Here is a 27410-nt window from a genome sequence, read left to right as displayed (position 1 = left end):
CATTTGTTTTGAATATTTAAAGCAATTGCACCCAATATGGCAAATAAATAAAAGTGTAAGTGGTTAGGCATGCATTATCCGGGTGCATTCTTTGACAAAGTCACAATCAACTAATTCAATTCCTATAGAATATATTTTTTTCTGTTCAGAAAAATTACTATAGTTTCCTGGAATGATCCGCATAGCACTTACATTCGATCTAGTAAAATATTGTAACAAAGAATATGATTTTACGAGGGGGTTAATGTTTACAAATATTTATTTTCATGCGCCAACTATCGAAATTTTGCCACGAAGATATCTCTCAGTTTCCATTCCGCAGTACCTGTGCTACAACAGTGATAAAATGAAAACGGATTTTGATTTAAGTTCACTTTTACGTACAGTGTATCCATAGGCAAGCTTTGCCTGAAACAATTACGCCAGTTGTCTCCGCTAATTATGATCAGCCAATCAAGGATCTTCATCCTTTAAAATGCGGTATTAATATTCTTGTTGTGTAGGTCGTAAAATTGTATAGTTACGTTAAATCATATACTCAGTTTGAGATAACAATTTGGGTGTAGACATGTGCCAAAGAAGACAAAAATGTGACTATTACTCACACTTTAGACACGTTGCTTCACCGAATGACGCGTGTTCACTATATATTATTTGTGGAAATAATTTTCTAATCTTATAACATGAGTATTATATCCGAATACTGGTTGCTGCCAAGGCCCTTTGTTGAATAAAATAGTACCTAGACTAAATTCAAAAATGTTTTAATCTGATCTGTGTAATAGAATAAAGATCCTAAAGACATTATGAGAGGAAGCAATCGTAATTTTATTGACAAACCTGTTTTTTTATCTAGCAATTTTCTGAACATATACATGAAGACAACGACCTTGATCATTACGCAAGTCATAGAACAAGTGAATAAAAGGGTAAACATTATAATCGAAAAACACAGAGGAAAACTATCCAGTTCCTTCACACACACACACACACACACACACACACTGTACAATTATTTGTTACACATCTAAATTGAAGATCCCCACTGCATTTTTTCTAAATAGTTTATTGTTATCTGGTTTCCCTGTTTACCACTTGTGTTATTGAACAATTGAGATATATAGTTTTATCTTGCCCACTTATTCAATTATTTCCCATAAATTACAGAACAATACAATGGTTCAAAATTGACAGACTGGTTTTAGGATATATATCGTCTCGCCTAAATGCTGGCTGTAGATTATGACTTAAGTGGCTGTTAACGAAATAAACAAGATACGAGGACATGTATGATCGTATATACATTCAAACGTAACATCGTTTCCGAGAACAGCAAAACAAAACTAAAGCTTGATCATCAGCCTCTTCGAACGAAAACTAGTGAATATTGAAAGATATATATATATATATATATATATATATATATATATATATATATATATATATATATATATATATATATTGCAGTTTATTATGTAATTGTTCAAAGTATTTATTTACAATCTTTCCAATTGTTCTCAATATTGTAACAATATGCTCCAAACACCTTTTATGTCAATTTTTGTTAGTAGAATTACCGCTAATAATTTGAACAGATCGGAAATGGGACTTTTGACGCGTGTTTTCCGAAACGCAAGAAAATAGAAAAATGTTAGAAAAATAAAATTATTTATTATGAGTTCCCTCTTCCAAATCGCTTTATTATTTTTTTTCTTTGTCCAGCATGCTTTCTATCTCATGTCTAATCTTGTTCTCTGCTATCCACATATCGTTTCCCTATCAAACCGCTAGCTAGATCGTCAAATGGTCTTTTCCAGACTGGATCACGCGCATAAGTAAAATAGGATTGTCCGCCAACCAGTCCGCTGTCTAAATCATGAAATGATCTTTTTCCCTCTGGACCACTTGCTAATTGGTCCATGTATTTTGATTCCCCCTCCAATCCAGAAGCGAGGCCAGTCATATATCTCTTCCCAACTAATCCTGAAGCGATGTCGTCAATATATCTTTTCCCTACTAATCCTGAAGCCAAATGATCCATGTACCGTTTCCCAACTAATCCAGAAGCAATATCGTCCACATACCTTTTACCAACTAATCCAGAAGCAAGATCGTCCATGTATCGTTTACCGACTAATCCCGAAGCCAGGTTGTCTATGTATCGCTTACCAACCAATCCTGATGCTAAGTAATCCATATATCTTTTCCCCACTAATCCCGACGCTAAGAAGTCAAAGTGTCTTTCCCTGGTGTTCGTATCCGAGTCCGAGTATCTTTTACCCACTAATCCACTAGCTAGAGAGTCAAAATGACTTTTCTTAGTATCATAATGCATGGCAGAACGTGCGCCTTTATCTTGATCTACACCACCCAGGGACTTTAGCATTTCCTCGGCCCGTATTTGGTCTTCCAAATCTCGCTGATGTCGCACCAGTGCTGCTCTGGGTAGAGCTTCTGTATTTGAACATAACCTGGAAAGTGGAAACAAGTCAGACTATTTATTACCTATACTCCATACTTCTTCATATTGCAATGAGACTCAACCTTATAAACTGAATAACGTAAAGTATGTTTTTAAAATTACCTTCCGAAATTACTAAAGTAATAAAACTGATGCATTTCCCTCATGGAATTCCTGTCCAGAATTAACAGTCCTTCAATTGTTTATATTTAATTAGAGTAAATGCATCTTTTAATTATTGTTCAAGGAGTTATGTCAAAGTTCAGAGACTGAAGATATTTATTACTATCCTCCATTAGAAAAAACCACATCGATCAGTGAATATAAGCTGAAGTAGGTAATACTGATACGTGGTTCATAATTTTCAAAACGGATCGACAATTACAGTGTTTTGTTTTTATTTAATTGAAGAAATATGTGATAAAACGAGCAGCTTAATAATTCGAATAGCGTATTCGGTTACAATGTCCTTAAGGTCTGACACTCGAACTTATGTCCAGCACATTCCACATTATTTTCATTTAGTTAATACATGTGTACAAAAAAGTCAGCGCAGTACGTTTCATCCAAAATAGTACAGGAATTGGAAAGGCGATTGCAAAAATTAGCAACCTATCCGTTGACGAAGTGTGTAGGTATGTTTAAGCTAATCAAATGGTATTCTAGAAGAGAAGAAAACAATCCACGTACAGAAAGAACATAAAATTATAAACTTTAATCGTGTAGAAAAGTATGTATGTATGTATATGTGTGTGTGTGTGTGTGTGTGTGTGTGTGTGTGTGTCAACAAAGAGAAATTCTCCCTCTTGAATCTCAAGAACTTACACAAATGGAATGAAGAAAAGAAATAACCCTTTTCTAAAAGATAATGTGAACATGTTTCGGGCTTCACTCCCTTGCTTCGTCTTGTTAAACTGAAAGAAAAAAGCGAAAAAAGTGGATGAGTATCAAATAGGAGATAGATATAGGCAATCTAAGTTAAACTTTCAACTTACATTTGTTTTCTTATTTCTCTGTAATCTACGGAAAGCCATACTATCAAAAGTAAACATACATACAAACATACATACATACATACATACATACATATATACATACATACATTTTGGTGCTGTTCTCACAAGAGAAAAGTATTAAAACCAACACTTCTTCAGGGATAATTATCCAGGAAAGTATGCAATGGAGTGTGACTTCCAGTGGCAAATAAATATTTGGTATACTAGGTTAAATTTAAATGTATTGTGATTACACGTTTAGTGGTGTTCATGGCTGACCACCATATGCGACAGTATCGCCGTTTTGTCGTGAGTGACATGGTACCTCAACTTGTTAATAACCGTAGTAATGTTTCTGGTATCTGTATTTTCTTGAATATGTTTTACTGATAACGGTCTCTACCGAATATCAATGTGATTCAATTTTGACTTCTGTGCACTGCCATTATTTTAATTGATTATTTGCTACCGGTAAGTCAATAAAAGTACAAAACGAAATAAAATAAGATTGGAATGAGTGTAATGAGATTAAGTTTGTGTCAGCAATGTTGTCATTATCGCGAATAGCAAACCAATATGTCAAAGAGACTATGTCCTCAATTGTCGTAATTTACTAGGATTTCATAAGCTAACACACTCGCGCACAAATATCAAAACAAGATGGTCATCTGTATAAAAAGTGCATATATATACATACATACATACATATATATATATATATATATATATATATATATATATATATATATATATATATATATATATATATATATATATATATATATATATATATATCACATAGACATAGATAGATAGATAGATAGAATATAGATAGGTTGATAGACTGACAGACAGAAACCTTGAAAGTCATAATAGCAGACGGAGGAGGTATCTGCATTTAACATGGAGATTCCTTAACACGTTTACATAATCAGATCCTTGTTTGAGGCGTTACTGTACCACTTTTGAAAGCAATGATATAATAGCCATCATCAAATCCCACTCCCCTTGAGCAACATCGTATTGAATAATGCAGATATATTGACCTTGTGTTGGGGGGGGGGGGGCGGGTTAAATGAATATATATGTGTGCTTCTGTTTCTATGGTCGTAGAATAAATCGATGTCCCATGAACGTATTGATTCCTTTATTAACAGCAAAGCTTTATGATTCAAAGGATTTATAAACTGAACCTAAACATTTGATTAATTCGTTGTTCAAGTTACGGTTTTTTTCCCCACGTTTAGCCCAATTCAAACTCCATGGCAGCCAGAATATGTAATCATATGCATCGTCCTCGCATACAAGATGATAATACAGCAACATCCAACACTGTGAATCTCAAAACATATGTGTACCCTAGATTCTAGGTTGAGACAATGTCTGATTAGGAACCACCGATCAAAAGAATCTATAACTTGGTAAATATTACCAGTTTTAGGGTCATTGAAATATTAGTGAATTGTTAAAAACTATCACAATATTGAATGCCCCTGCATCTGAACTCATCCTTCCTGCGTGCATGTCACTAGATAGCATGAGTGTACTATTGGAATTAGTTACTGGCTTTATGAGTACTAAATACTATAAAAAGCAGAGAATCAAACATTATATACGTTACACGAGAGAAACGAACACGCGACATTATCGAGCGTCAGTATCATCATATATCCAGATTATCTTCTGTCATACTTAACACCACACTCATGGTTAGAATGTTTGGCAATTATATAAATAAGTCTTTATAACTTACACACATTAACTAAATTATCTTCCTGCAGAACAGAATAGATATAATATAGTTGTCGATCTGATAGCGCAACATGGTGCGGTAGCTCCGATGACATAACAATGGGTGTAAATTTTTGAAACACGAGGTACATTTCAATGCACGAGATAAGTCAATCCATGCAGACGAATATTTGTTTTCTTGAATAATTTTTATTTTGAAATATGGTAATGTGATTTGTCACATTAAATTATTAATCTTATGGTATACCTGAGATTTGTCAAACTAGATTCATTTAACACCACATTATTGTATGAGGGAAAGTACACATGAGCGGATTAGGGTGAATGTGGAACAATCAGGTAACAAATGATCCTCTTGCATTTGTTAGGTACATTTAATTTAATTGTTTGTCTGTTAGTTTAAATTCTTTTATTTCATTACGTGTTATTGTAATGTAACATTGTATGCTGGACTTGACCTTGTCCAAAATTGAGTTCATTTCTGCTTGACCTGATTGACCTTTTTTTCATTTATATAAACAACTAATAATAGTTTCCTTATTCTCTATGTGTATGGACTTATTAAGCGCATTATGTTTCAGGTAAACAAGACGCGGTAAATATGTTGATCAGGGTCAGGGTTTTAGAGATTCGCACGTGAATTTTATAGCTTATTATGTTGTAAGTACATTAGGTAATGGTCGTTTCTAGAAAATTTTAATGTGACCTGAGGTCAAGCAGAGAACTATAGTTTCTTGTGATTGTGAAGATTTTACCAGTCGTGCTTTAGCATCTAGCACTTTAAGTTGTATTATGTTGTGACCAGGTTAGGTTGATTTTCTTTTCTTCTTCATATTATTGAATTCAAGTGATTAGCATTGTCTCTGGAAATACAAAAGTGCTCTGACAAATTTCTTGCATAAAGACATTCATTGGAATTTTTACTGAATTCAAACCTGAAATAATATTTATGTGATTCAACAAGAGACTGTTGACACATCAGCACTTCGCTGAATATAACAGACACGTTAACGCCTTAAATTATGGATCTCATCGGGACTTGAACTCAGTTCCATTCAGGACTTTTTATTACTAGGACTTGTGTTTTTAATTGATGGATTATAATTTGGATTTAATTCGCAATAACATAAATTCTTTTTCTCATTTATCACTTTGTATTCTACGGAAATAAATTATTTCTTAAATTTTTCAAAACTTGGTGTCTTCACTCTTTTATGTTACTTATTTTAAACGCATAGACTCGTAACACGTTTCTCTATAATCAGATTATCACAACCAACCCATAGAGATTTACATATCCGATACAAATTCATAGTTGTTCAAAATAAAACAGCCGGCTCAGACTGTAAGTGCGATGTACCATATATGCATAATGGAATCTAAGAAAGGAAGAAAGAATATGTTCTTTAAAGCATAGTTGAAGCATATAACGCACAGTATTTGTAGCAAATATTTCCAACCTAAGATAGCACGAATTTAGTAAGAATTCGTCCTTTCTTAAATATGCAGATACTGTGAGTGTTTAGCACTCACATTTATCAATGTCAAAGACACAAGATGACCGCACCACATAAGTGTGGAATATTTGACTGAAACAAGGTCGAACTTGGTGGCGATGCTGACTTGCTTGGATTTGAATATAAACAAACGGTACGACAAAGTCATTCAATCCGATTAAACTTTAAACGCAGCCTTGTATGCACCCATATATACGCTCTGACAGACAATCATTTTCTGGTGGTAACGCGTTAATTCAGATTGGCTATCAACTCTGCTCCAGATGTTGATCTCCGCCAAAATAACGGCGCTAATGTTTCCCATTTACAAAACAAAACGTGTTATAAGACAGACAGTGTGATAGCAAGTTTAGCGCTGATAAATATTCTAAAGATTCATTTTCCTCGACTTCCAACTGCGCCGTCTTCACCTAAATCTTAGAAGAAATGGCAATACATTTCTAAACTATGACAGTATTATTATGCTATAATAAAATCAATATTAATTGAAGAGGGAGAAAGCGGCTAGCTCTAAATTGAGAAATGTTCATAATTTAGCCTAAATGTCTAAGATGAGGTTCGGCTTTTGCTCGTATCTCAGCGAATTAGTGTCAACTTTCCTCTTGTCGTCTATGCAATAGTAATTGATCGATTGTGAATACACTAGTCTCTGTTTCCTCATAGTAGCTGATAACCGGAATGGCCATTGCCCTGACGTGCTTAGGAAAGAACTTATGATGACAAATTTGTTGAAAATACGATAGCTCTTAAGAGATAAATACGCCCGCCATTTTGATGAAATGATCGAGCTAAGAGGTTTGATTATGAAGGAAATTAACACGTCAAACGCAAATACGCTCTCTTTGCATATTAAACTCTGGAAATAATACTGGAACTGCCCTTCAAGTGCCTGAAAAGCTGTTTGATACACCTTAACAGCCATTCAATTTTGTTGAAATAATTTTTATTCTACCCTCATAAGCTTTCAACAAAAGCCCATACAAATATCTGTCTGATCAGGTATCTAGGAGAAGATGAATAACTCCAGTGCCTTTTATTATATGTTTATGGTTGGATATAACGGTAATCCTGTAGAGGCTGATGAAGGGGTACAATATAGACGTGAGTAGAGACATGAAGAAGGAGCATAACTTGCAAGAAATTTATTAACAAAATTAAAACAAAGAATGTGTCCGTATAGTTGATGTATTTGCCGGCATGTAGTCCCAGAAACGTTGATTTGGATGCCTGTGTTCAGGCAGAAGGTTACGTGTATATAAACAAAGGTTAAGATCGAAATATGCATAAAGCAAAACACAGACGGACTACTGACAAATTTAGATAAATGTATTGATACAAAAATATATGCTGGAAAGGCTTTGGGAGAGAGAGAGAGATGTACGAAGAGACTTTTAGTTCATGATTTTCAATATATGTGGATTAATCAGTCTATAGTTAGATAGATATATAAACGGACAGTCGGGTTTGTATATAACCGCTTGGTTAGATATATTACTCAAATTATATTCAACATAACGAAAGTTTTTTCTGCATCCTATACATAATGATACATATTGAACATAAGCAGCTCCAACAAAATCAAAACGATGTTCGTTTCAAGTAGTTATCATATCGCAAATCAACACAAATGTTTTGTAACTCTCAGAAACCTTTCATCAATCACCTGATATGTCCACGTGATATGTCAAGCAAATTTGATATACCTTGTACATTATTTTACACATGTCACATAATAACTTCTTTTTTTTTCACTAAACAAGTATACTAGTGGGTGGACAGCTTCGAATAACACTCAGGTAGTAAGATCACATGGTAGCTAGTGAATTTATTGGATTAATATATAGTTACGTTATTTATTACTTGATCCATTATTTAATGGAAGAATACATTGATCTAGTTCAGGGAGGGGGAGGACAAATTACGATTATTATGTCAATTAGGATATAAAATTACTATTTATATCGTCTACTGTTAGTTTTAAAGGACCAACAAGAAGATGTTATATAAATAAGTGAATAGTAAATAATTTTAATGTAATCTAACGTGTGATTCTACCTTTAACATAAAGAAGTATTGTGAACGTAATTTAATTCCCTTGCTAATAATTTTCTAGGTATTTGGGACAGGCAATCTGTCCTGAGAAATCAAACGGTCAAAATTATGAGCAGATCTTCGAGTTTTTGTTGTTAACTATAGACACATTTTTTAATTTACGTTTCATATAAATTACATTAATATATACATTTATGCAGCTTTTAATTTTTCCGTTACAATTCCGTCTCGTTTTGTCACATTGTACCTTTTAGTTTTGATATTGACAAACACATAAATACACACACAGTAGCTGTAAATAATGACGCATATTGTTTATTTTTATAGTTTATTGTTTGTTTGAATATTGGAGTAAGTAGAAAAATCTTACAATAAAATACATTGCCATACATCCATGCAATATTTACCGTTGATATGTCTTATTATGAAGTATCACTCCATACCTCATCGCAATATTTACCGCTCAGTCATGCTGTGGTGTCTCAGGATGAAATATGTCATATATCAACTTAATATTTACTGGCCACTGATGACTTTATGGTCTTTATTATACCAGTCGTTTAGTTAAAACCATATTGATCTGAGAAACGTGGTCAAATACAATTATAAACATATGATTTTAGGGAGATTCAGTAAAAAGCGTAAGCTTATTAGAGTTATCTCCCCAATTAGTACATCAGTCATTTCGATGCCAGTACGAGTGGTTATACAGAATGCGTGCATAAACTGATGTGCAAAGCATAACAAATACTAAGAACTAATTAATTACAATTCAAAAGTTGTGAGTTTAGTCAATTAATTAAATATCTTGGTCATCCAAATATAATTTTGTACAGTTAAAAATATCTGTGTTTTAAATTTAATACAGTTAACATAGGGTTGCCAGATAATGTTTCCATTGTAAGAGCGAAGGGTAGTGTGTATTGGTGGTTGTTGTTGTTGTAGGGTTTAACGACATTTTTCAGCACACGATAGGCTATGCATGGCGGCCTGTATTAATGGTGGAGGAAGAACCCGGGAAAACCCCGAGAAGAACCACCGACCCACTAGAAGCTACTGGCAAGTTTTCTCACATACCCACATTGGCTGAATCCGAGACTCGAACCCACGCTGACAGAGGTGAAATGGCAGTGATCCGTAACGGACAACGCTTTAGACCACTCGGCCACTCGGGGCCCCTAGTGTGTATTGGATTTGATTCTAATATCTGTAATAGTCTAGAAGAAAGTGTCTAACATTCTCAAATTCGACTCAGGATCAATACTTATTATCAATCGTACTTTAAATTGCTACCAATTGTTCTCAGCATAGCATGTATAATCTGAGACATTATATCACTGCGTATTAGTATCATGGAGTGATTTTATTGGGTGGGTCCGGGGGAGGGGGGTAATAGCGGTTCAAATAACCTCTAAATTATATTTGGAAGGGTTGTTTCTTACTTCAACGAGTAACCAGTTCCATATTCGAAATGAATTAGAGTACAACCTGTTCTATATATCTGAGGATCGAATAGAATGGGTATCATGTTCTATACACAAATGTATATCAAATCTTGAAGATATTTGGGACCTAATCCGTTTACTTGAAGATTTGATTACAGTCGTTTATATTTCTTATAAACCTGCGAACGTTCATATTGTAATGTTGTCTTTACTATTTAAAGATAAATATTTGCAACATATTTGATAGCAATTTTTTAAAATAAAATTTCGTTTATGTATATGTTTAATACGATGCATTATGTACACCCTAAAGGACATTATATCAAATTTAAAATGTTAGTCGCAAAACGAAATATGCAAAAGCTGAAAGCTTTATAACAATCTTTTCTTTAGGAAAATAGTTCACTGTTACTCTCTTCCGTTACCAGCGTGTCTGCCTATGTGTGGGTGGATATTTATTTATGTTGAAAAATATATACAAAAATCAGTCTGGAAGGTATGTGGGTTGAAATTTGCATTCGCTGGCAGCATTTCAATTCTAAAATAAAGTTTGCCATTCAGGAATTTTTAGCTGTGTTTAGTGTAAAACATTAATTTTGTAAACAATGTATGTTTCCAAATGTTTCATCAGGTCAGGAATTTTGAAATTAAGATACGTTTAAATTTCCACTAATGTACAAAAGCTGTTAGATTTTACATTTTCCATTTACCTAGCTGAAATGTATATGCCTTAATTAAGTATTTCTTTGACATTGGTTGTTAGATGTAAAATGTACGAGGACAAAATGGAAATGATTTTAAAGAACATATCTACGTCCAGAAAGACCGAGAACATAAGTCGAAGGGTCATTCTAATGATATACTCTCCTCGATTTGTTACCCTCTATCATCCCTACAAACGTTTTTGCCTTTGATTAATGGTATAGTAACTACTTTGCGTGCTCTTAGGTCTAATTGGAGGTTCATTTATCATTCGATTCTGGCATCTTTGTTAATTAGGGACTTTATCAATGGAAGAATATTTCCTATATTCAAGTACATTTTATTTGTTTTTGAGCTAAATTAGATCTTGATAAATACGCCTTAGGAGACGAGAATTATTGGATATCGCTGGGCGTCAGCTTGTGTGTGTGTGTGTGTGTGTGTAAATGTGTTATCTTTATTATGCCAGCCAAATTGTGATGAATATGGTGTCTTAGAATATATCTTCGGATATATCTTTGAAAAACAAATCCTTTTCTTGGACATGGAACTCAGGACATGAACAGGTGTATGTATGGCCATGCTTCAAACGACTCCGTAGTGCCATGTTACAAAGACTATTTAAATAGGAAATGAGATGGATGATTTTATGTTATTTCGTATAGGAGTAATTAGTCCGAGTAGGGAATCTAATTACTATTCCTTTCAGCTCAATGGTCCGCTGAACTCTAATTATGTCAAGACACACAGCAAAAGAAATAGTCATATATAATGTATAGACTGTTCGTGCTCAATACGTGTTTGCACTGCAAAACAAGAAAACAGTTCAGCTCTTTTTCTTTTTCTTTAGCAGATTAGTTGTACTGCGTGATAATTTCAGAATTATAAACGTGTAGTTTATGTATAGATTTGGGATTTGTTCTTGGCTATTGAACTAGTGCAATGGTTATGAAAGTATTGTAACGTTTGCTTTTCGCAGTACAGTGCGTAAAAGACAGTATATAATTTGGATTATAGTGTAATTTTCCCTATTAACAGCATACTAGATAGCGTATAACATGGCCAATAGTGTAATTGTCCCGTTTATTAGCAGACTATATTAGATTGTTTATAACTTGACCTATAGTGTCATTTTCACGTTCAATATATCACACTGTATAAGATAGTTTATAACTTTGACTATACTGTAATTTTCCCTAGTTAATAGCATATTGTATTAGAAGTGTATAACTTAGATTATATTGTAATTTTCACAATTAATAGCATGCTGTATTAGTATATAACTTGGCCTATAGTGCATTTCTCATAATAATAGCAGATTGTATTAGACAGTGTATAACCTGGACGATGTTATAATTTTCCCCGATTAATATCACTCTTTTAGACAGTGTATAATATGGCAAATATTATAGTTTTCCTGATTAATATCTGTTGAGATAGTGTATATATTGGCCAACAGTGTATTGTCTATATTAGTAGAATACTAGATAACACATAACTTGTCCAATAGTGTAATTTTCCCTATTAGTAGAATACTAGATAGCGTATAACTTGCCCAGTAGTGTAATGTTTCCGATTAATAGTTTAATGTTTATAGTGATGTCTACTTCTGGGGCATCATGTCGCAGATATGTAGCATTATGTCCCACCCAGTCACATTATCCCGACAGCAGGCAGATCATTCATAGCACAAACCTTTTAATGCTGAGCGCCAAGCGAGGCAGAGAACTGCAGTGCCATTTGAACATCGGCTATCTTCTGAGGTATTGCATGTGTATTTTAAATTCCTCAGAGGAATTAGCGAATGATGTAATTTTGTTAAAGCACGTACCTATAGCCTTCATTTGGAGGGTCTAGCTTGGTAAAGAGTGATAAAATGAGAAGCACCCACATTCCTCGCCCTCTTCCACACAATTACTTAAGCCAAGCATTAACTAATTACAAAAAACCAGGATGGGTGTGCTTTTAAGTAAAAACTAAAGTTTTGAGACAGACAAATAGTGACAGCGCAAAATCATTTTTGTCGCCTACATTTGATTGACGAGAAAAGCAAGTCAATGTGTTGGCGGCGGCTATGGTTTTGGTTAAAGTGTCCCATTTGCATATGGTTCCCACATTATTTGACAGATTCTCACAATAATTGGCACGAATCATTATGGAGCTAAGAGACTGTGCTCCGTGAAATGCCTAACCTTGGAGTCAATACGACAGTCACTGAAACATTACGTTATTTATTGGATAATTGTATTTCTTTATATTTCCGAAGTATAAAGTTGGATTTTCTTTATACATAGGATGAATATTTACTAAGCTAAACCCATTGTGATAAAAGTTCGCTCGACATTGTTACCATAGGCTCAATGTACCACATTTTACAGTATTATCGTTAGAAACGTCATATAAACAGTAAACGAATAAACATATTCTTAACCCTAGTAATGGTCTAAAGGTGATCCAAACACATTTGAGGGTGGAATCAGACTTTATATACTACACCTGTATATAAACTTGTTGTGCATACAACGTGTTTTTCTTGGGAAATAAAATATTTGTTAAATTTTACAAAGCTTGTTGTCTTTACTCCTTTTTTTGTTACTGTTTAAACGAGCCTAAACGCGTAACTATGTGGTCTACATTTCATATTTAACTGGTGTAGGTTACGTTTTATGTTTTGATCATGACCATATAGATTTATATATATATATATATATATATATATATATATATATATATATATATATATATATATATATATATATATATATATGGAAAACGTTCCATGATGTGATGGACTACATACCGTCAGCCGGTTGACTTAATACTGTACATGAGAATGAACCTAGCAATTCGATAAGTGGAATATAAGTTCCTCGTGAGAGGCCTCTGTTGTAGTATTCAAGATAATTACTTTAGCATGAGCTATAATTCCAATGCTGTCTGTCTGTGTTTGCTCATAATATGTTCCCGTCACTTCTTATGTTAGTATGTATGCATGTGTGTGTGTGTGTGTGTGTGTGTGTGTGTGATTTGGATTCTTTAACGTAGTTTGAACAATTTTTCAGTCATATCGCTACAGTCTGCAGTGTGGCAGTTTATAGTGATGTCTAGCACTGAGGCATCATGCCGCAGGCATGTAGCACGATTTCCCACCCAGTCACATTATCCTGACACCAAGCCGACCAGTCCTAACACTAACCTGTTAATGCTGAGCGCCAAGCGAGACAGCTGTTAGTACCATTTTTATAAGTCTTTGGTATGACTCGGCCGGGGATCAAACCCAGGACCTGCCGCATCTGAGCCGGACGCTCTAACCACTAGGACACCGGAGCGGTGTGTATACATATACAGCCGTATATATGTAGGAAAGTACGTGCTTACGTAATGTATGTATGTGTTTTAACAGTATAAAATCACAGTCAACAAAAGGCTGATTACATATAGTAGTATAAATTATAATATACCAAAATATTTTATCTTCAGAAAGGTATAAAGAAAAATATGCAAAATAATTTCAGTTATAGAAAAACGGGAAACCATTTAGGAGTTACGATTAATTAGATAAATAAGATACCTGAATAACTTTTACGGATATGAATAAAACTGGAGTTAAATCAAGTGTTCATGATACGAAACAGGTGTGTTGTTCCAGCAAACCTTTTCGCAATTTTTTATTAACTAATATGTCCTAGAAATTCCGAGTAAAAATTGAGCAAAATTGTCATTTTATTTATAAAAGATTAAAATGGTTTCATGCCTACTAGAATAATCCTGGATTAACCACAGTTCTGCATGAATACAGGTGTCATCTTAATTTGTATTACATTTGCAGTTATTATTATCTGTATTACAACCCATATAACCCTTTCAAAACTGTGATTTGTATACAATATATTTCTTTGCAACCTCGTCCATAACACTGTGCGCAAAATACTTTGCAATAATTGGCTGAATTATAAGTCGTCATCAGTTAGAAATACAACAATTTCTTAGATTAATATATTGGATATCCGTATAGAAAACCTAACAGTGTAGTCAAAGTCCTTACATGAATGTCTTTCACATCCATACAAAATCTAACCGTATAGTCAAAATCCTACCGTGAACAAATTCACATCCATACAATACCAAATAATATTGTCACAGTCGTACCATGAACATCTTTGATATCCCTACCTTGAACAAAAGACATCCATACAAAACATATCAGTATTATCAAAATCCTACCGTAAACAACTTTCACATTCATGTAGAAAGAGAGTCAAAGCAGTTCCTATTTCAGTTGAAGTTATCCAAAGGACAAGACACAAAACACTTTCGAATACTGCCAACTTCTGCCTAATACCGGATATTGTTCTGACATAAACGTCTTTCAACTTATGACTCCTGCGTTATGACCAAAGTTGCCTGTCTGAAAAATGTATGATAGGTGAGTTATCACTAGGCACATTAGTTTTTATTATGTCTTGTTATTATTGACTGGTCCATAACAAACAGCGCGTCTATCAAAACTAAAGATAAATGTGCATCTTGGGCAGTGGTATATCGCTTTCAGAAACATCCTTTCTTGTTATATACAAGCAGTACCGGATTTACCATTGTGCTTAGGCGTGCTTAAGCACAGGGCCCCGTTGGCCAGGGGGCCCCATCTTCCTGGCCACAAAAAAATTTACGATGAATTTTTCAAATGTTTTTCAAAAGTCAAAACGTCCTAAACTTCCTGGGTATGTATGCCTGACTACCTGTGTAGGCCTACCGGGCCTACCTCTTTCAGGGCCCAAGTAAGGGACCTCATAACTTAACTAGCACAGGGCCTCATTTGTCCTAAATCCGGCACTGTATACAAGTCACATAAATTTTACACCTGGAAATAACCATGATTAAAGACCATTATGATGCCCAAAATCTGCAGCCAATTTCTAAGAACGTATTGCTATTTTTATCTCACATGGTTATGCTGCTGCTGTTGCATGTGTAACCCATGAAAGCAATTTGGTCAGTATAACTGTTGGAACAAGAACCGGGGAAAATACCAGTAAGAACCAAGGACCCACCGAAAACCACTGGCAAGCTTTCTCACATACACACATCGGCTGAGACTGAGAATTAAACCCACGAAGACAGCGGTGTGATGATAGCGATCCGTAAAGGCAAAACCTTTAGGCCACTCGGCCACCTGGGCATCCGCTACGTCAAATGTATTCAGTATATTTCGAAGTTAATATTTGTAACAAGAAATATATTAATCAGGGCAAAGTAATTTTGATGCACACTTTTGAACAATTTCACACAGTAGTTTATATCTTGAGGCAATAATCGCATTTTTCACAAACCCCTTGTTCAAGGCATTGCGTTCATGCGCAAGCACTACGTGATGCAAAAAGGAACTACTTTTATCCATGCGTCCTTCTTTTTGTGCTTTGACAACAACATTTGTCAGCAAAGATTAATATATAGTTACGTTATTTATTACTTGATCCATTATAATTTAATCACTATTTCAAACTGTAAAACTGATGTTCATCCACAGCATGTAATTGATTTTCAAATATAATTACCTAACTAATTCTATATATTATGAAGTTCAATTCTTAAATAAAAACCGTTTTGATAAAACAAGTACAATTGTACAGTTACTCAAACTACATGATGCATCTTTATTAAGTTATTAGTTCTTCATTACCACTTTTCGCTGGCCTTAAATGTATTCTCAACTTTAAATTGTCCTTTAGCGACAATACTCTATATTTGGAAACATTTTAACATTTGCTGTTGACATTTTAATATTTCAAATGCATGGCACCTAGAGCTGTGCGAATGCAGGAAATTCATCAGAAATCGCTTTACAATTTTTGCCTGTCTTTTATTGCAACTTTCATGGCAATCGTGCCGCGGGCCCACTTTAGTTTATTAATGCTTCCGAAATTAGTTCCCATGCAATGTAAAGTACACGTAAAAAGTGCGGGAAAAAAATATCCACCATACCGAGTGAGTGAACATAATTTCTATCAGCTGACATTATATTTTTATTTAATGCAAATGCCATCAGTAGGAAGTCCACTGTATTGTCGGTGCAAAAGAATGTGTCTTGATGAAGCCGTCAGTTAGTATTCTTTTCTAGGACTTTAGCCCCGTTATTTTACTGAAATGGGTTCAATTTTAGTTCGCATCGTTGCTTCTTATTGCGTTATGATCTTATTTAAATGGCATCACAAAATTATTCAATGCCTGAAAACAGTCCTAGGTTTGCCGAATTAACCTTTCCATGACCTACATTATTAAATGACGGTAATGTCTCCCGGTCTCTACTGTAAGCAACTAGAGTGAAGAAATAAAAAGTGAAATTGTATCAAACATTAATAAATATTCATAACGAACTATACGAAACAGAATGTTATGTAGCTACATCTTTTAATAGCATAGAAACCATCATTATTTTGAATAAATGTTCACAATATATATATATATAAAACGTATTTTCATCAAGATATGCGTCTTCCTAATGTCCATGTAAGGAAATATTGATTCACTGGAATGGAAACAATTGGCGAATCATATATCAGCTGAAACAATCTTTTTTTTCCATTATTGTATGTGAATTAAAGCCATGATGATTTCTCAGTGGAGGTTTTGGTGATAATCATATATTGTACCAGATGGGGACGACTGTACAGATCATTTGCGCTAGAGCGATACATCATTTCAGACGTTTCCTAGTTGAGATGCAATGAAACAAAGAGACCTGTTTTGTATCTAGTTGATGGCAGGAGATATATACTTCTTGAATGTCTAACTGTAGGCTGAAACCTAATATTTCTTTAATGTCAATTTCACGACAGGAGCCTAGTTGTTGGCACAAGCCTAAGACCTCTGACATTTCTAGTTGATGGCAAAAGCATAAGACCTATTTAATGTCTAGTTGATGGAAGAAGCCTCAGACCTATTTATCGTCTAGTTGATGGCAGAAGTCTGATACCTCATTGATGTATAATAGTTGAGAGAAGCCTGAGGTCTATTTCATGTCTAGTTCATGGCACGATCCAAAGACCTCTTAAATGTCAAGTTTATGGCATAACCTAGGGATCTCTTTTCTGTCTAGTTTATGGTTGGAGCCTAAAATCTATTTGTGGTTTAGTTGAGTCAGAAACATGAGACCTCTGCAATGTCTAGTTGATGGAAGGAGTATGAGACCTATTTAATGTCCGTTTGATGACAGGAGCCTGAGATCTCTTTACTGACTAGATGAGGCAGAAACCTGAAACGTCTTTAATGTGTAGTTGATGGAAAGAGTCTAAGACTTCTTTAATGTCTATTTGATGGCAGAAGCCTTGAATCTCTTTAATGTATATTTTTAGGCATGAGATAAGACGTCTGCAATGTCTAGTTGGTAGCGGGGCTTAAGAAGTGAGTGATAGTCACCAAATTGCATATGCGACGTTCGTAGCCTTTTTCACCATATTTGCAAGAGATTTGCAACGAAAGTGATTGTAACAAGGCAAATATAAAATGCCATCTAAGTCACCAAAATACAAACTTGTCATACACGATTGGCTTTCTACAAAAGTTGGTAAAATTTATGAGCTAAAGTCAGAAATAGTACAATTATGCAAAACTGAGACATGATCTTTCATAACCTTTCGAATACTTTTCGAGACCGAATCATTCAGGTAGTCGCTACATTTTTTATTCTGATTGTAGTGAATATTCGTCAAACATTTCAACTATTTCTGAAAGTCATACATTTCTACGATATGCTTTCTCGGTACATAACGTAACCATATCCTTCCATATTAAGGTCAAGAACAAAATAGTCAATGTTTTTCTTCTTGTTAGATTCAGAAAGATACGAATGCGAAAAGGTATAACTTTTCCAGAAAAAGATCTTAACAGAATACAAGAAAAGCGTCCAAACAAATCATGTTTTCATTTTATCGGTGATTTGGTTTCTTTCTATTTTCTTATTTCTCGCATAATAAAGATGCATGGAATATATGGTTGCTGCTATTTAAATCAAAGAACATTAAACTAGTTAAAACCTGGGATGATCTGTCTACGGCAAGATTTAGTAGATGTTTTAACAGCTTACATTGTAAGATAATAAAGTCCAGCTTTGTCATGACAAATGTGAATGATGGTCCTATACCTGTGCAAATCGTTAAGTGTGGGGGCCAGCAGGCACCCTCTATCCACCCACATAACATGAGAACAAAACAACTAGAACACTTTCGACAGTGTTTTCTTTAGAGTTATGTGGTTAAAAGAATTACCTGGAAACACCTACTTATTAATTCCCCCTCTAAAAGACACAGGACGATGTTTCTGGAACTCGTGTTATATACAGAAAACAAACTAACCAAGTTACTAACACAGTCACTTGGATCAACTATCATGTACATGCTGGTCGGCCTGGTGTCAGGATAATGTGACTGGTTGGGGCATCATGCTACATGTCTGAAGCATGATGTCCCAGTGCTACACATCACTATAAACTACCACACTGCAGATATTCTAGCGATATGACTGCAAAATTGTTAAAGCTACGTTAAAATTCCAAATCACACACATATACGCGCACAAAAAAGCTACAAAAATGGCTAAGTTTTAATGGTCTCAAACATTACAACCGTTTGTAATTGATTGTGATGAAAGAATGCCATACTAATTTGAAATGCCCGTGTGGAGCCCATCACATGTATCTTTGGACGTCGTTTATAAAGATATGCAATTCAAAGAACTTATTTACGTGGCTCATATTACAATTTTTTTTGTTGTTGTCACCGGTTTTCTTGAATCATCGATTCGTCGGTATTTTCACTCCGAACCCCATGCCACCTCCGCTCCCAAAAAGCCTTATATTCGATGGATTGTTAGCAAAACACGTCAGTTTAAAAATGCAGTGCAAGCTCAATATGCGTTATTTTCTAAAGATTCTAAGTTAAGTAAACAACAAAGTTCCGTGTCGGCGTTCGGATATGATGTGCCGGGTGAAGGTTCATAACCTTGAGATTCTCCACAAAATTCATCCTAAGCTACCTACTTAACGTTTATAAACCGCATTCTTTCCCATGTAATTACTCAGTGTTGGATAATAATCTATGCCCGCTACCCAAATGTAAAAGGCAATCGAGTAATATATGCCTGCTTGCCCATGTAAGTACTCAGTGTGAAAGGGTAATATATGCATGCTAGGCCATGTAAGTACTCAGTGTGAAAGGGTAATATATGCATGCTTGGCCATGTAAGCAATCAGTGTGAAAGGGTAACCTATGCCTGCTTGCCCAAGTAAGTACTCAGTGTGAAAGGGTAATAATAAATGCATGCTTGGCCATGTAAGCAATCAGTGTGAAAGGGTAATATATGCCTGCTTGCTCACGTAAGCACTCAGTGTGAATGGTAATCTATGACGTATTGGCCATAGGCATTCAATAAGAAAGGGTATTTATGAGTTCTTTCCCATATAATCGCTTAATGTGTAATAGTAACCTGTCCCTCATTTTCTGTAAACGCACTCAATGTGAAATTGTAATCTCTGACTTCCGGCTTTGAGTCTGCTTTTTTTTGTTGATTATATTTGTATAATGTATCCACATTTTATTTCAAAAGATGTTCCTCAAACAATAATGTAAGACCCGTTTTTCTTCAGCTGTTTCAGCGGGATAATGGAATAAAATATATTGTCTTTTGCATCGTGAAAGTCTTGACAAATCTGAAGAGCCAGTTCATAATGTTGTCAATTTGCTTTTGGAAAAGGCATACAGTGGGTAAATATTATAACCTTCAATAGGATGCCATCAAGTCTCTTCGTCAGTTTGGAACAGATATGTTACAAGGCATTTCTACAACTTCAAGTGAATGCGCCTGGCGATCAATCACGCCAATGCTGAAGTCTTATTAGATTGAAATTATGTGCTTTGTCAACAGAAAGAAACAATTAAGTTACCATTCGGCATCTGCTTACAATCGAGTGCAGTATTATTGAGTAACAACTGATCTGAATGTGGGAAATGAGGCTCTCAAGGATGGCTATTATGTCAAACAATTATTTGATATATCGATAAAAGTCAATTGTAAAAGCTTGGCGTACGCCTGCAAGGGGATTAGTGCAATATTGGGTCTATCTCTTGAACAGGGACTTGCACTGGATGTCAATAAATGCAAGCCTAATTTAAATATATTGCCAAAAAAAAATATCTAAATATATAGCGAAGCATATGGGAATTTCGATACAAAATAAACATGCCAAACGTAACTTGGAGCATTGAATATGAACCAAATAAAGGAAATAATATTAAACGGTATGACTAATAAATAACAATAAAGTCAAACGTAGAATATCCACCCACCATCACATTCACTAGCTCATTGATGCAACTGACTGAAAGATCTTTTCTCTGGATTAAACAAGCTTTTCTATGCTTTTGTGTTTGTATCAAAGCGCGGTTAAAAGCTTTAACCACTTTGAAATATATATAGACAACAAGTTTTGCAAAACCAAAATGGTGACGTAAGTTTATTACAAAAATGACGCGATTTATATTTTAATTTTGTACCTGTCACTGAGTACATTAGGTTTACGACCGAATTATGTATGTGAGTTAAAAGATGATGTGACCATATATATTTTAAGCTTGCCTTTCCGAAGTATGGGGGGGGGGGTATTGTACTATCCCGACGTTGATGTCTGCAGATAGCAAAGCATACACATGTATCCCTTAACTCCGTCTTAACCTATATTTCTTCCAAGTTCCTATGCTACAGTTTGGAGTGGATTTCGTAGCACCAATCCCAGAATGGGTGGTTACGTCTGCATTTGTGAATATATGTACATTGTTTGTTCATTCATGTGCAAATTTGTGCGTTTAATCCAATGTATATTTGAAGCCTGTATACCTATAATGTCATGCCAGGAATCATGAACTTCTTGAATACTAAGCCAGCACGAAACAGGCTCCTAATCCACGTTGCAGTAACGTTCGTTAAAGAACTGAAATTGCACCAATAAAACAATGTCTCTATTTTTTCACTTACAACTAAGATAAGCTCTCAAAAAGATTCTTCTTCCTACACCATAACTTACATTATTAACCAATCCTGGTCAGCCTAACCCATATATATTCTATTTTATGTTCACCCGTTTCCAGGCTGGTTCCCATTTTTCCATACCATAATTACTCCGTGTCCTATATTGGCCCTTGATTTTTTTTACAGCCCTAGGAATAGTAGTTCAATACATAAGTAAGCAATGTGCATAGTTATGCTTGTTAAAGATTACATTTGTGAATATTACATTATACTGCAATTACATCGTCACCTAAAGACCAATGGTGCATTTCAGGCAACATTTAAATATTTGAGCTTTATTTAAAAAAATAAGAAAAAATATTAAAATAAATCTGTCTAAAATGAATCATTTCCTTTAATATCACCATTGATCGCTCTTCAATTTAATGCTGAAATATATTACCAGCCTTGACATATTATGTAATTAATGAGTCAAAGGTCAAGGTGACCATCTATATGTACATAAATTATTACAGACAAAGAAATTTAGATGACAAAAAACACCTAAAATCCCCCCACCCCTTGAAGACATATAATTTAAAATTAAATTAAAGTTGACATAAAAATCCATTAAAATGCAAAATATGAACTTTCAAAACATTCACTGAAAGAAATTAGTTGGATGCGAAGTCATTAGACGTCATCACCATTAAGCATGATGGAAGAGATCTTAGTATTCATATCTGAAGCATTATGTTTCAAAACACAATTAGGAAATGTCATATTGCTTACTGTAATTACTCTATAAATGGTCAAGTGTATAAATTTTATACATAAATCGCTTAGATATAAAACAAAATGCTAAACACTCCACTTAACATAGTCAAATCTGCACAGTGTTCCCCCTTCTGAATATGCATTTAATATCCTACTGAAAGTCACTATGTGGTTTGCAAAATGTATTAATTGTGCTTGTAATCCACAAATAGAACCATATGATTGCATTTGTAGTAAAGTTAATTGGACTTACACTTGCACTTGCATATGTTGTTACTCTAGTGATGTGGCTGTCTGTAGGACTCACGGTAATAATTCAGTTCCCATTGTAAACCTATGCAAACACCATGATATTAAAAATTCAGTAACTTAACATTGTTGACTGCTCATGATCAAACCTATATTTATCAGTATAGATGAAACCTGTATGTCAGCTTCTGTACAGAGGAGATGATATAAGCCGCGGCATTTTCTGGACCTGCATATGTTTGAAACATGTGCTTTCAATTCCGCACCAACGAGTCAGTTGCTAATTTAAGTAATGATTGATCCAATCTCAAGAATGTTAAAGGACTAAACTTCAGTCAATAAAACAATGTCTATATTTTTTCATTTACAACTAGGATAAGCTCTCAAAAGATTCTTTTCTTAAAAAGTATCTTACATTATTAACCAATCCTGGTCAGCCTAACCCATATATACTCTATTTTATGTTCACCCATTTCCAGGCTGGTTCTCATTTTTCCATACCATTACTACTGGGTGTCCTATAGTTTCCGTTGTAAATTTATTTATCAAGGTCTGGGTATGCCAGAATCACCAATCTAGATGAATGCATGCGTCTGAGTTATTAGTAACATTGGTTATAAAAGGGAAGGTCTTTGTGACCTACATCTCATGTTCAGTTAGTTTCGATTACGATTTTACATTTTGATCACGACCACGTATTGATGCGCAGCGTTGACTTTATTTTAATTTGTTTTGTAACTTCTTTTTAAAGTCAATGAACTAGATGACTGAATGAATTTCTACTAATACCACCCCCGTGCAATAACGACCAGGGTGATCTATATTTAGCATTATACTGTGTAAGTTCTGGCTTTGAGTTTAGCTGATGACCACATAGATTTCAGTGATTAAAATATATTTTTTTAAAAATAATAAAATAACTTTACCTCTTCATCAAGTCTTTTAATAATAGTATTGGCAACAAGGTATTTATGATAGGAAATGGATTTGTTTTTAGTTTAAATTACACATTCCGCTTTTAGCAGAAAACGTGGATTTGCTCTCCACAGATTCACCTAATAATATGTGTCTGTTTCTATAAGTATGATAGTTACGTTGACTAGAGGAAGAAGAATGTATGGGTGGTTGCAGGCAAGGAGGGTGGAGTAGTAAAGAGTATTGGTTGGTGTAGGTTGGTAGGGTAGAGATGGAAGAGGGTATGGACTGTTGTAGGTTGGTAGGGTAGAGGTAGGAAAGAACATGGGCAGTTGCAGGCAGGTAGGGTGGAGGTAGAAGAGAGTATGGGTGTTGTACGTTGGTAGGTTAGAGGAGGAAAAGAGTTTGGGTTGTTGTAGGTTGGTAAGATAGAGGTAGGAGAGGTATGAGCGGTTGCAGGAAGGTGGGGGTGGAGGTAGAAGAAACTATGGGTTTATGTAGGTTGGTAATGTAGCGGTAGAAAAGAGTATGGGCTGTTGTGGGTTGACGGTGTAGAAGTAGAAGAGAGTATGGGTGGGTGCAGACTGGTAGGGTAGAGATAGAAGTGAGTATATCTTGTTGTATGTTGGTAGGGTAGAGGGTATGGGCTGTTGTATGTCGGTAGGATAGTTGTAGGAGAGAGTATGGGCTGTTTAGGTCGGTAGGGTAGAGGTAGAAGGGAGTATGGCCTGTTTTAGGTGGTGTGTGAGTGTGTGTGATATCCCTATTATGTCTGCAGTGTGTCAATTTATAGTAAGGTCTGACACCGATGCATTTTGCTGCAGGCACGTAGCATGATGTCCCACCCAGTCACATTATCCTGACGCCAGGCCGACCACTCCTAACACGAACCCCTTAATGCTGAGCTACAAGTGTGGCAGCTGTTAGTACCATTTGTACGTCTTCGGTATGACTCGGTCGGGGTTATCCCACATCCGAGGCGGACCTTCTAGCCACTAGGTTACCAGAGACGTCAGAGAGAGAGAGAGAGAGAGAGAGAGATTTAATTTATAATTTTACTTCATGTACATGCCTTGCGTTTCTGCAAAAAGGGATAGTTGTTTAATGCGTGTGAATGGGTGTAAAATTCCACTTCCCTTGCGAGTGAGTTGTCCTTTACCTCAAGTTGTTACCTCTGACCTGCACCATCCTTTTTGAGGTTTGTGCATATATCCAGGTAAAATACGAGAGCAACAAGATACGTGCAATCACTGACCATTGGATTTGATTGAATCTCTCTCTCATATATATATATATATATATATATATATATATATATATATATATAGATATATAGATATATAGATATATATATATATATATATATATATATATATATATATATATATATATATATATATATATATATGTATATGTTGATGAAACTTCATTCATTACTATAACCTACGATGGGATCTAAGAAAGAAAACTACAAATCATTTCATGTATCAAATAGGCGTAATCAGCATTGATCCATTTAAACCGTATTATTTAGTCTCAATTTAGTGCTAGTACCATATTATTAGCTTCTTTATGGACGTTGTATTGTCCTTCCTTTCGGCTTTGGTTGATATTTATTGGTTTTAATCTATAATCCCTAAAGTTGTAACCTGTTCGTAAACGAAGGGCGTGGTTTGTTGTTATTTCTTTTTTTTACTGATTTATGTAAGTGTAGGCAATTCCCGAAATATATATTAAAAAAAATAACTGTTCTTTCAGAATGTTGATCGTAATTTGTAATAAAGTATTTTGTCAGGTAAACGTTTTTGGAAGCGATCATTTGCTGAAGTGTTCTGATAATAAATAAGGAAAGTCTGTGGTGAGGAAAAGCTCGTAAATTACCCACAATAAGACAGCCAATTAATATTTTATAGTGATTTGTGTAGTTAGTGTTAATTATTCCAAGTGCAATAAAATTTGCGTGTTCGCTCTGAAACAAAAATAATGACAGCCTCCATAATTAATCGTACAACTGGATAATTAGGTTCAGTTACTGAAACGAATTAATTCCAACCAATGACAAATGTATATTTTATCAGAAGAGAATAGAATGCGAACAAGAACACGCATTTATTTGCTTATAGCACTTAACCTCTCAAACTAAGAACAAATATTTTACATGTAAGAAAATAAACAGGTAGTTTTTAAAGCCTAAGAGGATTTTCAACCATTACCATACAACTTTGAAACAACAAACTTTGGCACGATATGCTGATATCCTGTTTATTATGGTTAACCTATCGATCCGTCTCCACGAACCAGCGCTCATAACTAATATGGTGAATTGTTTGTTAACAATGTGTTTAAGATCTGACAGCAGAAAAGTACAACGGTAAGAAGGTGCTCATATTTCATATTTTGGAATTTAAAAAGGCAATGTAATTTTAAAATAAATACTTATAAATTATGTGCTGTGCAAAAATGTGATAAGGATTAAGTGATGGTGCCCAATGTAAAAATTAAAAATTTACCACAATGCAATAAATTAATTTAAGAAGGATGAAGTTCAACCGTATTATAGGTAAATGACATATTCATTACCTACCCCAACACACACACACACACACACACACACCACCTTAAGGACTAATATCTTGAAAACACTGAAACGCTGAGAGATGATACCGAATTCTGGGCGAAGAGACTTGAACGGGGTCCGACTTATGTGTGAAATAATATACATTACCGGGAGGTGTAAAAGACATTGACAACGGTTTTCATCAGTCGTCGGCAGATAAATCAGCCCTTCACCAGTGATGATGTTGATTTTCTGGTGAGATGCTGATTTCACAGATTCATTAAAAGCTGTAATTATCTGCATGCAAATTTGATTGCACTCATCGGTGTACATTTTATACACTTACCGGTATTTCTCGTGGTTGTGCATCTACCGTCAGCTGTAACGTTCTTTTAGTGACATGTACATTATATTTCCGGAGCATATCATACGTTTGGTGACTTGTGAGTCTACCTGGGCTTATAGCAAAACTATCTGTCTTGTAGCCATTTTGAATTTCATGTTTGGTATGGCTGTTACCAATTAGCGGTATGTGTCTAAAGTGTACGCAGGTTTGTTCGAGAACGATTTGCATGAAGCAAACTTGCACATTTTAATGAATAGGTCACATCAGACCCACATATCGTCCATCAGTATCAACACAGATTTGGGGAGTTGATTTATTGGACTACATCGGTCATAACTTCAGCGTTATTTTTTTCACCCAACGGCCGAAAATCTGTAAATGGTGCAGCGATTTGAAGAAAAGCAGATTCACTACGCAGAGATTACATGTCAATGTGGTAGTCACGTGACACCAACAAAAACATCGCTGACACGTGCTCGGTACTTCTTGAAGGTCGTTTTCTCCACCCTGCTGAGATACCGACAAGTTTCTGGTCGTTGTTATCAGAATAAATATGTTGAGAATTAAGTGTGCATTATATTTATTTACAAAAAAATGTGTGACTTCTATATAATATGTCCAAATTCTAGGTACATCAAGTTTGG

General features: G+C 34.9%; 1 protein-coding gene across 2 annotated transcripts in view; it reads right to left on the bottom strand.

Moving 5' to 3' along the window:
- Positions 1-804: 804 nt before the first annotated feature.
- The window catches only part of LOC149799758 (uncharacterized), a 68759-nt gene continuing 42153 nt past the window's right edge, over positions 805-27410 (bottom strand). For both annotated transcript variants that reach the window (XM_089959150.1, XM_089959151.1), the window contains exons 2-3: positions 3287-3375; positions 805-2471 (exon numbers count right to left, since the gene is read on the bottom strand). In XM_089959150.1, the coding sequence (XP_089815276.1) occupies positions 1742-2471; positions 3287-3339 (783 nt within the window). In that variant the 5' untranslated portion in view covers positions 3340-3375 and the 3' untranslated portion in view covers positions 805-1741. The remainder of the gene's footprint in view (positions 2472-3286; positions 3376-27410) is intronic.

This window comes from Sinohyriopsis cumingii, chromosome 5, assembly GCF_028554795.1.
Source record: "Sinohyriopsis cumingii isolate HCF-2022 chromosome 5, ASM2855479v2, whole genome shotgun sequence".
In the NCBI taxonomy this organism is placed as follows: Eukaryota; Metazoa; Mollusca; class Bivalvia; order Unionida; family Unionidae; genus Sinohyriopsis; species Sinohyriopsis cumingii.
The sequence above is the reverse complement of the archived record's forward strand: the minus strand, read 5'-3'. Positions and strand labels throughout refer to the sequence as shown.